Below are 14663 nucleotides of genomic sequence, written 5' to 3' on the forward strand. Positions count from 1 at the left end.
AAATACGGTAAGTAAAAGAATCTATCAGATTGATCAGGAGACCAGAGGTTGCAGCTTTACATTGCTAACAAGAAATCAATTTTAATCTTATGCGATCAACTCTTTGTCATTGATAAAGAGATCAAGGTTAAACAAAATTATCTGCTGACTCATGAAATGTTGACACATCATAGAATCTATGCAAGAACAACCCACGGAGGAAACAGGTCCTACATCAATTTGCTCAATATATTTATTGATTATTTATTGATTGATGTTATGATACATTAGGTATCTGAAATCACAATTCAAATCTTTGAAGAGAATCAAGAGGTAATCACACACTGTGCTACAGACTATCTTAGAGAAGAAGAAAAGGTTTTGCTGAGCATTGACCCTAAAGCTCTACTGGACAGGACGGATCATCATGATGAATGACTTCAGTGAGTAGTCTTGACCCTTCCAAGGCTGCCAGCTGACCCCAACAGCGAAAAGAGTACCATCGGCGCCCCAGCGATACACCCCATTGGGGTTTGCAGTGTGACATTTATTGTACCAGAAGGCTCCCAGGTATTTCCTGGCACAGTTTTCCTTGTCTAAAAGGTCGTTGTCTCTGTCCAAGGTGGTGAACTTCATTTGGTTGTGATAAGTCATTGCGTCTCCTACAGAAAGATAACAATAGAGAGTTAAAAGAACCATGAAAACACAAACAATGCAAATCATCTGTAAGTCAGAACCAGAAAGCCCAGAACATTCTGATGTTCATCCCCGACCTGCTCCTCCATCAGTAAAGTCTCCAACAGTCAGTTGATATCCAGAACTCTCATCACCAACAGCGAAGGAACCATAGCGAGCATACACAGTTTTGCCTTCAAAGTCCTCCAACACAACTAGAAGCTCATATTGTTTACTACTCGTCAAGTAGTAGATGTTGTCGAGACCTACACATACACAGGCAAACACACCTCATATAGATTTGGATAGGTTCAATGAAGTGATGAGACAACTGAGATACTCACCGATCCAGTACTCTGAATCAGGCATACCGAAACCAACCTTGTAATGGTCCCAGGGTCTGTAGAAGTTGAGTTCTCCATCCATTCTACTAGTGATCACCTGAAGAACAACATGGGACAGAGGATTGTTCCTTTTGTTCACAGTTTGGAGTGTTCTGACGGAGCCATGTTTAGGATACTCACAGTCCAGCCTCCATTATCAGTTTCCATGTCACAGAAAACCTAAAAGCAACACAAAATGGATAGAAAGAGAAATGGAATGTTTCTTGATCTAGCTGTCAAAGCTGTTAATGCAGTGTCAAGACTGTCGTGGATGGCAGAAAAAATGAGAAACCTACCAACATCTCAGACCCGTGTCCAGCAGGAAAGATGGGGTACAATCCACTGACAATGACCTCACTGTCATTGTCAGTGAGGTCACTGACGTCAGTGACCTCACTGCAGTCTGCAGGCTCGGGATTTGGTTGACCACTGGCCAGTGTTGGGGCCATGAGGAAGAGGAAAACTAGTGATCCCTGCAACAGCCGCAGAATCAGTTAAACAGATCAATCACACAGCCAACTGCTAGTTTCAAAGCAATCTTCAGAAAACCAGCAACAACTGGGGCTCCCCACTTTACCTTCATGCTGGGACTTGGTGTGAAAGCAGAACTGCAGATTCAGGGGTGTGATTCTCTAAAAATGGAGTGAGACATTTTAGCAAAGTCACATCAAACCAGTACAAGAAGTTAATAGCTTTTAGTAACGATGAGGGTCGCCGCTTTGCGGGCGTAGTTCTACCTGCAAAACATCAAATTCAAATGTAATTTAGCTCTCTGGTCCATCATACTTGCAAGAAGCTGGGTCCTGGAAGGAACCTGCAAATGGAACCTAAACACAGTTGATGGTCTCACCTTCAGAAAAGACGAACCGCTGCTTATGTCTGTCTGACTGTTGATTTCTGCTCTTTTATGGACAGAAATGGTTCTGAATAAGCCAGCAAACACCAGAGACTGTTTATTTAGTTCAAAATAAATACTGAGTTTCATATCAAAGTCTGTTTCAACTGGAGTGTTAATTGGGAGGAAACCTTTGGTGATGGAGTGAAGCTGCTGGAGCAACAATTCATTGCTTCCACCTCCAAAATGGAGGCTGTTCAATTGATTCTCATTCATACTTAAACTCACATCTACACTTCATAAACTTCCTGTTGTTCCACCATCTCCTTCATTTTCTCTCTCTACTTCACACTACAGGCCCTTAAAAGAAGCAACATTTCCCCACAAGAAACTCTGACCCTTCTTGACCCCTGACTGTATAGATGTGGGCAATAACATTTAGATGTGATTTCTTCCCTTCTGATCTGTTCTACTGTGTTCTGCTCTGTTCTGTTCTCTTCTGTTTGTATTTTGTTCAGTTCTGTTCCGTTCATCTTCTGTTCTGTTGTAAATGCTAGCTGTTCCTGACCACCTCTTGGTGTCACTGCCTTAGCTTACATCATTGAATAGATAGAATTTTTAGACTTTAGATTTATGTTATTCATTCTCAAACATATTAAATTAACAAACTAGCAAAAATAAAAATAACTTTGTAACAAAACTAGTTTGTTCTGACCATCCAAGAGTTCAGGTTCAGAATTAACTTAACTTCCTTATTAATAATAAGTAAATAAAATTTCTCAAAATGAGTTTATCATAATAGGACAAGTAAAGAACAACAATAGTACAACAATAAGAATACAAAAACTTAAAAATACAAAACAGATAAAACTGAAAGAAAATTAGTGTCAAAGGATTTACTGTTCCAATTTAAATAATTCCCTTCAACTGTATGTTCATCTATCTTCAGTCCAAGTAATTGTGTTTTAATATGTTTCAGTTTATTCAATGCCGTACATGTTTCCACTTCTTAATTACAGTTGTTGTATAAATGAACTCCCTTTATTGACATTCAGAGTTTTACATTTGTTCTCACTTATTTATTTTTTTTATACACAGTTTCCCCTCAGATTTCAACCATTTTCACTCATTTAGAGCAATTTGGTATATTGGTAACACCTTTTTTAAATTTGTACATGAATTGAATAGCTTTTAAATCATCCACATCCTTGAATTTGAAAGTTTTGAGTTTGACAAAGAGTTGGTTTGTTCATCTATGAGTGCTCTCAGTTATGAATCTTATTCTTCCCGTTGAAGGATGATTTTTGAGTCGGTCTTTGTTTTGTATCCCAAACTTCCAGACAATAGGTTCTATATGGGGGCATGAAGGAGCCGTACAATGTGTATATTGCTTGTTGATTTAGGAATTCTTTGTCTTCATGTAATATTGCAATTGAATAATATATTTTTAACACAAATTATTTGTGGCTGCCAACATAATTTACTGTTTTTTACTTCTGGAAATTTGATTTAATATACTCATTCAATTTCTCTGCCATTTATCCTGTTTCTTGTTTGAGTTGCTTGTGTCTTGTGATGGACCGTCTTGGCGGAAAATTGAACTAGAATACAGGAAAAGTCAGTAGATGTGAGTTGATTCCAAAATAAACACAACAGCAAGTTAAGTTCCCAGGGCAAAATACCAAAAAACAAACAAAAAGCCCTGAAGATGCCACAGGTGAAGACTGAAAAAAGGGGGGAAAAAGCGGGAGAGAAGAGCACAGTGACTGTCACTTGGCAACAAAAGAAAGAAAAAGTGCACCTCTGGTGCTGGTACAGACTGTAACCTGCACTATTATCTGGCACTGGAGGGAAGTCACGGCCAGTCTTTTAAGTGAGCCACTGGTATTTGGTTGTGGCACATTCAGATGCTCCAGTCAGTCTCCTGCCCAGGTGATATGACAAGAAGATGGAGTCAGCCTCCCGTACCTGGACAGGGAGCTGGTTCCACAGCAGGGAAGCCTGGTAGCTAAATGCACGCCCCCCCAGTCTACTCCTAGAATCTCTGGGAACCACAAGTAGACCAGCATTCTGAGAGTGGAGCGGTCTATTGGGCTGGTAAGGTGTCACTAGCTCCTCCAGGTAGGATGGAGCTAGGCCTCTGAGGACCTTGTAGGTCAAAAGAAGGGTTTTAAAAATTATTCTAAATTTAACGGGCAGCCAATGAAGAGACCCAGTACAGGAGTTATGTGATCTCTTGTCAATACCTGTCAGAACTCTGGCTGCAGCATTTTGGATCAACTGGAGGCTTCTTAGAGAGGAGTTTGGACACCCTGATAATAAAGAATTACAATAGTCCAGCCTGGAAATAACAAATGCATGGACTAACTTTTCAGCATCATGCTGCGTCAGTAGTTTCCTGAGCTTTGCGATGCTTCTCAGTTCTAGAGACTATTTTAATGTGTGATTCCTTGACTTGCATCTTTACACCTACAGCTTCATCTCTTTTCTCCTGGTTTTCTTCAGAGTCTGTGCCATCTTCCAGTGTGCAGAACCTGAGCCTGTGAATCTTCTTCATTCCCACCCAGACTTGGGCCACTTATCAACATGCATCATCAAGGACTGAAAATGTTGTGGATTTAACAAGTAGCATTGTTCAGAAGAACACGTGTACACAGTGGAGAAACTTACTGGGGTGCCTGCAGGCCTTCATGATGACTTGGGCGCAACATCAAGAACATCCAACCTGGCGATGAGAAAGTCAAGTTTAGTCATCTATCTAAATATATTTTGGAGGTAGAAGGTGATCACTGACCTGCAAGACATGTTTAAAAGGGTGTCTTGCATTGGAGCATACACTTTTTTGCCTTTAGAAACTTGATTTAGTATGATTAAGACTGGGAAAATATGATAACATGGCTAATTCACTAAATTTAGCTCGTTTCACACACATAGCAAAGCTGTTTATAACACTAAAGTATCACTAAAGTAAGTGAGAAAGGCCAACTACATAAGTGATTCTGATGAGAATAAGGAAAGGCAGTGATATAGGTCCAAGTGGGGAAGGGCAACGAGCTTGTACGAAAGAGAAATGATGATGTCACTTACCTCCAGGATGGAGTTATTGTGATTCAGTAATATTCCTGCATCAAAAGTCAAATTAATCTATCAACTCAGTCGTGTGACTCAAATGATTCCAGTACAGTTCAATTATTTCTTATCTACAATTCATAAACTTTCAGTTGATCCACTATCTCCTTTGTTTCCTCTCTCTACTTCACACCTTAAAAAACACCGGCTGAAGCAACATTTCCCCACAAGAGACTCTGACCCTTCTTGACCCCTGACTGTATAGACGTGGGCACTAACATTTAGATGTGATTTCTTCCCTTCTGCTCTGTTCTACTGTGTTCTGCTCTGCTCTGTTCTCTTCTGTTTGTATTTTGTTCAGTTCTGCTCCGTTCATCTTCTGTTCTGTTGTAAATGCTAGCTGTTCCTGACCAACTCTTGGTGTCACTGCTTTAGCTTAAATCATTGAATAGATAGAATCTTTAGACTTCAGATTTATGTTATTCATTCTCAAACATATTAAATTAACAAAATAGCAAAAATAAAAGTAACTTTGTAACAAAACTAGTTTGTGCTGACCATACAAGAGTTCAGGTTCAGAATTAACTTCAGTTCCTTATTAAAAATAAATCAATCAAATTTCTCAAAATAAGTTTATCATAATAGGACAAGAACAACAATAGTACAAGAAGAAAACAAAAAGTTAGTTGGACAAATCTGATTTTTGCTTTTGAATAATAACTGTACCATGTGACCTACAGTTGAAGTTGGATTGAAACATTTGACCGAGCCATGATGTTTAAGTCAAATGTGATCTTTGACCATGGAATATTTTCCTTCAAAAAAGAAAAGAAGCCAGAATACTTTCCCAAAATAGTAACAGAAGTAGTGGCAACCTAGTCAGGTAGGCCGTTAGCCTCATCATCAATGATGATGATGATGATTCACCAACGCAGGAAAAAAGTAGTGTTTACGGTAAGTAAAAGAATCTATCAGATTGATCAGGAGACCAGAGGTTGCAGCTTTACATTGCTAACAAGAAATCAATTTTAATCTTATGCGATCAACTCTTTGTCATTGATAAAGAGATCAAGGTTAAACAAAATTATCTGCTGACTCATGAAATGTTGACACATCATAGAATCTATGCAAGAACAACCCACGGAGGAAACAGGTCCTACATCAATTTGCTCAATATATTTATTGATTATTTATTGATTGATGTTATGATACATTAGGTATCTGAAATCACAATTCAAATCTTTGAAGAGAATCAAGAGGTAATCACACACTGTGCTACAGACTATCTTAGAGAAGAAGAAAAGGTTTTGCTGAGCATTGACCCTAAAGCTCTACTGGACAGGACGGATCATCATGATGAATGACTTCAGTGAGTAGTCTTGACCCTTCCAAGGCTGCCAGCTGACCCCAACAGCGAAAAGAGTACCATCGGCGCCCCAGCGATACACCCCATTGGGGTTTGCAGTGTGACATTTATTGTACCAGAAGGCTCCCAGGTATTTCCTGGCACAGTTTTCCTTGTCTAAAAGGTCGTTGTCTCTGTCCAAGGTGGTGAACTTCATTTGGTTGTGATAAGTCATTGCGTCTCCTACAGAAAGATAACAATAGAGAGTTAAAAGAACCATGAAAACACAAACAATGCAAATCATCTGTAAGTCAGAACCAGAAAGCCCAGAACATTCTGATGTTCATCCCCGACCTGCTCCTCCATCAGTAAAGTCTCCAACAGTCAGTTGATATCCAGAACTCTCATCACCAACAGCGAAGGAACCATAGCGAGCATACACAGTTTTGCCTTCAAAGTCCTCCAACACACTAGAAGCTCATATTGTTTACTACTCGTCAAGTAGTAGATGTTGTCGAGACCTACACATACACAGGCAAACACACCTCATATAGATTTGGATAGGTTCAATGAAGTGATGAGACAACTGAGATACTCACCGATCCAGTACTCTGAATCAGGCATACCGAAACCAACCTTGTAATGGTCCCAGGGTCTGTAGAAGTTGAGTTCTCCATCCATTCTACTAGTGATCACCTGAAGAACAACATGGGACAGAGGATTGTTCCTTTTTCCGTTTTGGTGTTTGGAGTGTTCTGACGGAGCCATGTTTAGGATACTCACAGTCCAGCCTCCATTATCAGTTTCCATGTCACAGAAAACCTAAAAGCAACACAAAATGGATAGAAAGAGAAATGGAATGTTTCTTGTTCTAGCTGTCAAAGCTGTTAATGCAGTGTCAAGACTGTCGTGGATGGCAGAAAAAATGAGAAACCTACCAACATCTCAGACCCGTGTCCAGCAGGAAAGATGGGGAACAATCCACTGATAATGTCAGGGACCTCACTGCAGTCTGCAGGCTCGGGATTTGGTTGACCACTGGCCAGTGTTGGGGCCATGAGGAAGAGGAGGACGAGTGATCCCTGCAACAGCCGCAGAATCAGTTAAACAGATCAATCACACAGCCAACTGCTAGTTTCAAAGCAATCTTCAGAAAACCAGCAACAACTGGGGCTCCCCACTTTACCTTCATGCTGGGACTTGGTGTGAAAGCAGAACTGCAGATTCAGGGGTGTGATTCTCTGAAAATGGAGTGAGACATTTTAGCAAAGTCACATCAAACCAGTACAAGAAGTTAATAGCTTTTAGTAACGATGAGGGTCGCCGCTTTCCGGGCGTAGTTCTACCTGCAAAACATCAAAATCAAATGTAATTTAGCTCTCTGGTCCATCATACTTGCAAGAAGCTGGGTCCTGGAAGGAACCTGCAAATGGAACCTAAACACAGTTGATGGTCTCACCTTCAGAAAGACGAACCGCTGCTTATGTCTGTCTGACTGTTGATTTCTGCTCTTTTATGGACAGAAATGGTTCTGAATAAGCCAGCAAACACCCAAGACTGTTTATTTAGTTCAAAACAAATACTGAGTTTCATATCAAAGTCTGTTTCAACTGGAGGGTTAATTGGGAGGAAACCTTTGGTGATGGAGTGAAGCTGCTGGAGCAACAATTCATTGCTTCCACCTCCAAAATGGAGGCTGTTCAATTGATTCTCATTCATACTTAAACGCACATCTACACTTCATAAACTTCCTGTTGGTCCACCATCTCCTTCATTTCCTCTCTCTGCTTCACACTACAGGCCCTTAAAAGAAGCAACATTTCCCCACAAGAAACTCTGACCCTTCTTGACCCCTGACTGTATAGATGTGGGCAATAACATTTAGATGTGATTTCTTCCCTTCTGATCTGTTCTCTTCTGTTTGTATTTTGTTCAGTTCTGTTCCGTTCATCTTCTGTTCTGTTGTAAATGCTAGCTGTTCCTGACCACCTCTTGGTGTCACTGCCTTAGCTTAAATCATTGAATAGATAGAATCTTTAGACTTTAGATTTATGTTATTCATTCTCAAACATATTAAATTAACAAAATAGCAAAAATAAAAATAACTTTGTAACAAAACTAGTTTGTTCTGATCATACAAGAGTTTGGGTTCAGAATTAACTTAGCTTCCTTATTAATAATAAGTAAATAAAATTTCTCAAAATGAGTTTATCATAATAGGACAAGTAAAGAACAACAATAGTACAACAATAAGAATACAAACACTTAAAAATACAAAACAGATAAAACTGAAAGAAAATTATTGTCAAAGGATTTACTGTTCCAATTTAAATAATTCCCTTCAACTGTATGTTCATCTATCTTCTATCAGTCCAAGTAATTGTGTTTTAATATGCTTCAGTTTATTCAATGTCGTATATGTTTCCACTTCTTAATTACAGTTGTTGTATAAATGAACTCCCTTTATTGACATTCAGAGTTTTACATTTGTTCTCACTTATTTATTTTTTTTATACACAGTTTCCCCTCAGATGGCAACCATTTTCACTATTTAGAGCAATTTGGTATATTGGTAACACCTTTTTTTAATTTGTACATGAATTGAATAGCTTTTAAATCATCCACATCCTTGAATTTGAAAGTTTTGAGTTTGACAAAGAGTTGGTTTGTTCTTCTATGAGTGCTCTCAGTTATGAATCTTATTCTTCCCGTTGAAGGATGATTTTTGAGTCGGTCTTTGTTTTGTATCCCAAACTTCCAGACAATAGGTTCTATATGGGGGCATGAAGGAGCCGTACAATGTGTATATTGCTTGTTGATTTAGGAATTCTTTGTCTTCATGTAATATTGCAATTGAATACTATATTTTTAACACAAATTATTTGTGGCTGCCAACATAATTTACTGTTTTTTACTTCTGGAAATTTGATTTAATATACTCATTCAATTTCTCTGCCATTTATCCTGTTTCTTGTTTGAGCTGCTTGTGTCTTGTGATGGACTGTCTTGGCGGAAAATTGAACTAGAATACAGGAAAAGTCAGTAGATGTGAGTTGATTCCAAAATAAACACAACAGCAAGTTAAGTTCCCAGGGCAAAATACTTTTACAAAATATTTCTAAATATTATAAATTTAGTCTTAGATTTAGTGTTTATTTAAATAATTAGGTCTTTCAGTTTCAGTAATTCATACAACCACCGGATCCAAGAGGTGTTCCGGTTGTCCCCATAGCAGTTAGTATTTGTGTCATATGCAAATCAAGGTCTTTTAAATATTTTAGATGTTGGAAACCTCAAATATATTGTTTGTGTCCATAAATATAAAATAGTAAGATAAAGTAATAGTCTCAACACAGCCTTGGGAAGCGCCACATTCGATTTTCAGTGATAATGATTTCTTATCGTTAAATCCTGAATTTCTATGAATTATTTGTGTCTGTCCCATTGCTGTGGTCTGCAGAACCGGGACCTGTAAATCTTCTTCCTTGTCACTCAGACTTGGGCCATTTTTCAACAGGCATCAAGGACTGAAAATTGATGAAATATCATCAGATGGTGGAATCCTTCAGAAGGACATGTGTTCACTGTGCAGAAACAGAATTCATCTTACTGGGGTGCCTGCAGGCATTCATGATGACTCCTGGGCAGAACACCAAGCACATCCCACCTGCTGATAAGAAAGTCAATTTTAGTCAATTATCTAAATATAGTTTGGAGGCAGAAGATGATCTTACCTGAAAGACATGTTTCAAAGGGTGTCTTCCATTGGGGCATACAGCTTTTCTGCATCTAGAAACTTGATTTATTATGATTAAGACTGAGAAAATATATCAAATACCAAGGCAGATAACACGGCTAATTAGCTAAAGTTAGACAGTTTCACACATAGCACAGCTGTTTATCACACTAAATTGTTTGTGATGAGGGAGAAAGGCAACAACATAAGTGATCCTGTTAAGAATAAGGAAAGATAGTGATACAGGTCCAAGTGAGGAAGGGCAACAAGCTCGTATGAATGAGGAATGATGATATCACGCACCTCCAGAATGGAGGTTATTGTGACTCAGCAATATTCTTGCATCAGAAGCCAAATTTAATATGAAAACTCTGTTAGTCACATGACACTTGGTTCCAGAAATTAAATTGTTTCTCATCTACACTTCATAGACTTCTTGTTGGTCCACCATTTCCTTCATTTCCTCTCTCTGCTTCACACTACAGGCTCTTAAAAGAAGCAACATTTCCCCACAAGAGACTCTGACCCTTCTTGACCCTTCTGACTGTATAGATGGGGGCATTAACATTTACATGTGTTTTCTTCCCTTTTGATGTGTTCTACTCGGTTCTGCTCTGCTCCGTTCATCTTCTGTTCTGTTGTAAATGCTAGCTGTTCCTGACCACCTCTTGGTGTCACTGCTTTAGCTTAAATCATTGAATAGATAGAATCTTTAGACTTCAGATTTATGTTATTCATTCTCAAACATATTAAATTAACAAAATAGCAAAAATAAAAGTAACTTTGTAACAAAACTAGTTTGTGCTGACCATACAAGAGTTCAGGTTCAGAACTAACTTAAGTTCCTTATTAAAAATAAATAAATCAAATTTCTCAAAATAAGTTTATCATAATAGGACAAGAACAACAATAGTACAACAAGAAGAAAACAAAAAGTTAGTTGGACAAATCTGATTTTTGCGGCACTTAAGAGTGTTTTTTGCTTTTGAATAATAACTGTACCATGTGACCTACAGTTGAAGTTGGATTGAAACATTTGACCGAGCCATGATGTTTAAGTCATATGTGATCTTTGACCATGGAATATTTTCCTTCAAAAAAGAAAAGAAGCCAGAATACTTTCCCAAAATAGTAACAGAAGTAGTGGCAACCTAGTCAGGTAGGCCGTTAGCCTCATCATCAATGATGATGATGATGATTCACCAACGCAGGAAAAAAGTAGTGTTTACCGTATTTTCACGACTATAAGGCGCACCTAAAACACTGAGATTTTCTCAAAAATCGATGGTGCGCCTTATAATATGGAGCGCCTTGTGTGTGGACTGAGTTCCAAAATCTGCTGTGTGCCTTTGGTGGGTGCACTACGGTAAATGCTCCGCCAATCAATTAGCGGCACACCTACGCGTAAGGATCCCCTAAAATGGCGCCGGTCAAGCGAGACGCATATGAATGAGGCTTACTTTAAACTGCAGGCCATCGAATATGCGGCTGAAAATGGCAATCAAGCAATCTTAGTGTTTTCGCTTTATGAGGCGGCGGCATCTCTTCATACGCGCAAGGACAACTGTTGCGCAGCGGCTGCCCGCGGATTACCAGGAGAGAGTGGCCATCTTCAGCACCTACTGCCGCAACAAGATAACCGCGCCCAGCCACATCACCAACATGGATGAGATCCCTCTGACTTTTGACATCCCTTTGACCCACAAAGTGGAGAAAAAGGGACCAGCCTGGTGGCGATACGCACAACGGAGCACGAGAAGTCGTCGTTCACCGTGGTTCTCGGCTGCCACGGAAACGGACAGAGTGCTGGATGACGGAAGGCGAACACTCCATCACAAAGACTATGAGGCAGCGGCGGGCAAGTTATGCCACCATATGCGGGTGGATTGTAGACGCACGGGCTATGATACCGTCTTCATGTATTGGAAGAGCTTTCACAAAATCAACGCTGAACCGGAACCGGTCGGTGAGTCCGATTCAGATGAAGAGAGGAATTCGGGATGTTGGACATTGAAATAGTGCAGCTGTTTAGTTCAGATACAGAAGATGAAAACTTTGATGGTTTTGTGGCGGAAGAATGAATATTTTGTTCAATAAATGTGTCGAAACATCACTGTTTTACTTCCGCTGTCATTTTTTACTGTATGTTTCAGCATGCGCCTAATAATACGGTGCGCCTTTTGTATGTTTTAAATACAGAAATAGCACCCATAACTGAGACTGCACCTTTTGATACAGTGCACCTTATGGTCATGAAAATACGGTAAGTAAAAGAATCTATCAGATTGATCAGGAGACCAGAGGTTGCAGCTTTACATTGCTAACAAGAAATCATTTTAATCTTATGCGATCAACTCTTTGTCATTGATCAAGAGATTAAGATTAAACAAAGTTATCTGCTGACTCATGAAATGTTGACACATCATAGAATCTATGCAAGAACAACCCACGGAGGAAACAGGTCCTACATCAATTTGCTCAATATATTTATTGATTATTTATTGATTGATGTTATGATACATTAGGTATCTGAAATCACAATTCAAATATTTGCCGAAGTGACTAGAAGAGAATCAAGAGGTAATCACACACTGTGCTACAGACTATCTTAGAGAAGAAGAAAAGGTTTTGCTGAGCATTGACCCTAAAGCTCTACTGGACAGGACGGATCATCATGATGAATGACTTCAGTGAGTAGTCATGACCCTTCCAAGGATACCAGCTGACCCCAACAGCGAAAAGAGTACCATCGGCGCCCCAGCGATACACCCCATTGGGGTTTGCAGTGTGACATTTATTGTACCAGAAGGCTCCCAGGTATTTCCTGGCACAGTTTTCCTTGTCTAAAAGGTCGTTGTCTCTGTCCAAGGTGGTGAACTTCATTTGGTTGTGATAAGTCATTGCGTCTCCTACAGAAAGATAACAATAAAAAGTTAAAAGAACCATGAAAACACAAACAATGCAAATCATCTGTAAGTCAGAACCAGAAAGCCCAGAACAATCTGATGTTCATCCCTGACCTGCTCCTCCATCAGTAAAGTCTCCAACAGTCAGTTGATATCCAGAACTCTCATCACCAACAGCGAAGGAACCATAGCGAGCAAACACAGATTTGCCTTCAAAGTCCTCCAACACCACTCGAAGCTCATATTGTTTACTACTCGTCAAGTAGTAGATGTTGTCGAGACCTACACATTCACAGGCAAACACACCTCATATAGATTTGGATGGGTTCAATGAAGTGATGAGACAACTGAGATACTCACCGATCCAGTACTCTGAAGTAGGCATACCGAAACCAACCTTGTAATGGTCCCAGGGTCTGTAGAAGTTGAGCTCTCCATCCATTCTACTAGTGATCACCTGAAGAACAACATGGGACAGAGGATTGTTCCTTTTGTTCACGGTTTGGAGTGTTCTGACGGAGCCATGTTTAGGATACTCACAGTCCAGCCTCCATTATCAGTTTCCATGTCACAGAAAACCTAAAAGCAACACAAAATGGATAGAAAGAGAAATGGAATGTTTCTTGTTCTAGCTGTTAAAGCTGTTAATGCAGTGTCAAGACTGTCGTGGATGGCAGAAAAAATCAGAAACCTACCGGTATCTCAGACCCGTGTCCAGCAGGAAAGATGGGGTACATTCCACTGACAATGTCAGTGACCTCACTGACATTGTCAGTGACGTCACTGACGTCAGTGACCTCACTGCAGTCTGCAGGCTCGGGATTTGGTTGACCACTGGCCAGTGTTGGGGCCATGAGGAAGAGGAGGACGAGTGATCCCTGCAACAGCCGCAGAATCAGTTAAACAGATCAATCACACAGCCAACTGCTAGTTTCAAAGCAATCTTCAGAAAACCAGCAACAACTGGGGCTCCCCACTTTACCTTCATGCTGGGACTTGGTGTGAAAGCAGAACCGCAGATTCAGGGGTGTGATTCTCTAAAAATGGAGTGAGACATTTTAGCAAAGTCACATCAAACCAGTACAAGAAGTTAATAGCTTTTAGTAACGATGAGGGTCGGCGCTTTGCGGGCGTAGTTCTACCTGCAAAACATCAAAATCAAATGTAATTTAGCTCTCTGGTCCATCATACTTGCAAGAAGCTGGGTCTTGGAAGGAACCTGCAAATGGAACCTAAACACAGTTGATGGTCTCACCTTCAGAAAAGACGAACCGCTGCTTATGTCTGTCTGACTGTTGATTTCTGCTCTTTTATGGACAGAAATGGTTCTGAATAAGCCAGCAAACACCAGAGACTGTTTATTTAGTTCAAAACAAATACTGAGTTTCATATCAAAGTCTGTTTCAACTGGAGGGTTAATTGGGAGGAAACCTTTGGTGATGGAGTGAAGCTGCTGGAGCAACAATTCATTGCTTCCACCTCCAAAATGGAGGCTGTTCAATTGATTCTCATTCATACTTAAACTCACATCTACACTTCATAAACTTCCTGTTGTTCCACCATCTCCTTCATTTTCTCTCTCTGCTTCACACTACAGGCCCTTAAAAGAAGCAACATTTCCCCACAAGAAACTCTGACCCTTCTTGACCCCTGACTGTATAGATGTGGGCAATAACATTTAGATGTGATTTCTTCCCTTCTGCTCTGTTCTACTGTGTTCTGCTCTGCTCTGTTC

General features: G+C 39.9%; 2 protein-coding genes and 1 pseudogene across 5 annotated transcripts; all 3 read right to left on the reverse strand.

Moving 5' to 3' along the window:
• Positions 1-214: 214 nt before the first annotated feature.
• LOC130536185 (microfibril-associated glycoprotein 4-like) lies at positions 215-1981 on the reverse strand. 2 transcript variants are annotated; one of them, XM_057051898.1, is made up of 7 exons: positions 1888-1981; positions 1615-1669; positions 1334-1510; positions 1179-1217; positions 999-1095; positions 753-920; positions 215-641 (listed from the first exon to the last, which is right to left on the reverse strand). In XM_057051898.1, exons 2-7 carry the CDS (start codon positions 1618-1620, stop codon positions 385-387), a joined length of 744 nt encoding a protein of 247 aa, XP_056907878.1. In that variant the 5' UTR covers positions 1621-1669; positions 1888-1981; the 3' UTR covers positions 215-384. The 2 variants fall into 2 exon arrangements, with proteins under 2 accessions (XP_056907878.1, XP_056907869.1); XM_057051889.1 differs by having other exon boundaries at positions 1824-1928.
• A 4121-nt stretch (positions 1982-6102) lies between these two features.
• On the reverse strand, positions 6103-7753 carry LOC130517832 (microfibril-associated glycoprotein 4-like; annotated as a pseudogene).
• Positions 7754-12491: 4738 nt separating this feature from the next.
• LOC130517502 (microfibril-associated glycoprotein 4-like) lies at positions 12492-14275 on the reverse strand. Of its 3 annotated transcripts, XM_057019637.1 has the most exons (8): positions 14184-14275; positions 13911-13965; positions 13726-13806; positions 13624-13686; positions 13469-13507; positions 13289-13385; positions 13043-13210; positions 12492-12931 (listed from the first exon to the last, which is right to left on the reverse strand). In XM_057019637.1, exons 2-8 carry the CDS (start codon positions 13914-13916, stop codon positions 12675-12677), a joined length of 711 nt encoding a protein of 236 aa, XP_056875617.1. In that variant the 5' UTR covers positions 13917-13965; positions 14184-14275; the 3' UTR covers positions 12492-12674. The 3 variants fall into 3 exon arrangements, with proteins under 3 accessions (XP_056875617.1, XP_056875451.1, XP_056875536.1); XM_057019471.1 differs by having other exon boundaries at positions 13624-13806; XM_057019556.1 differs by lacking the exon at positions 14184-14275 and adding an exon at positions 14120-14177 and having other exon boundaries at positions 13624-13806.
• Positions 14276-14663: the final 388 nt, after the last annotated feature.

The sequence above is a fragment of the Takifugu flavidus genome, chromosome 1 (assembly GCF_003711565.1).
Source record: "Takifugu flavidus isolate HTHZ2018 chromosome 1, ASM371156v2, whole genome shotgun sequence".
Classification (NCBI taxonomy): Eukaryota; Metazoa; Chordata; class Actinopteri; order Tetraodontiformes; family Tetraodontidae; genus Takifugu; species Takifugu flavidus.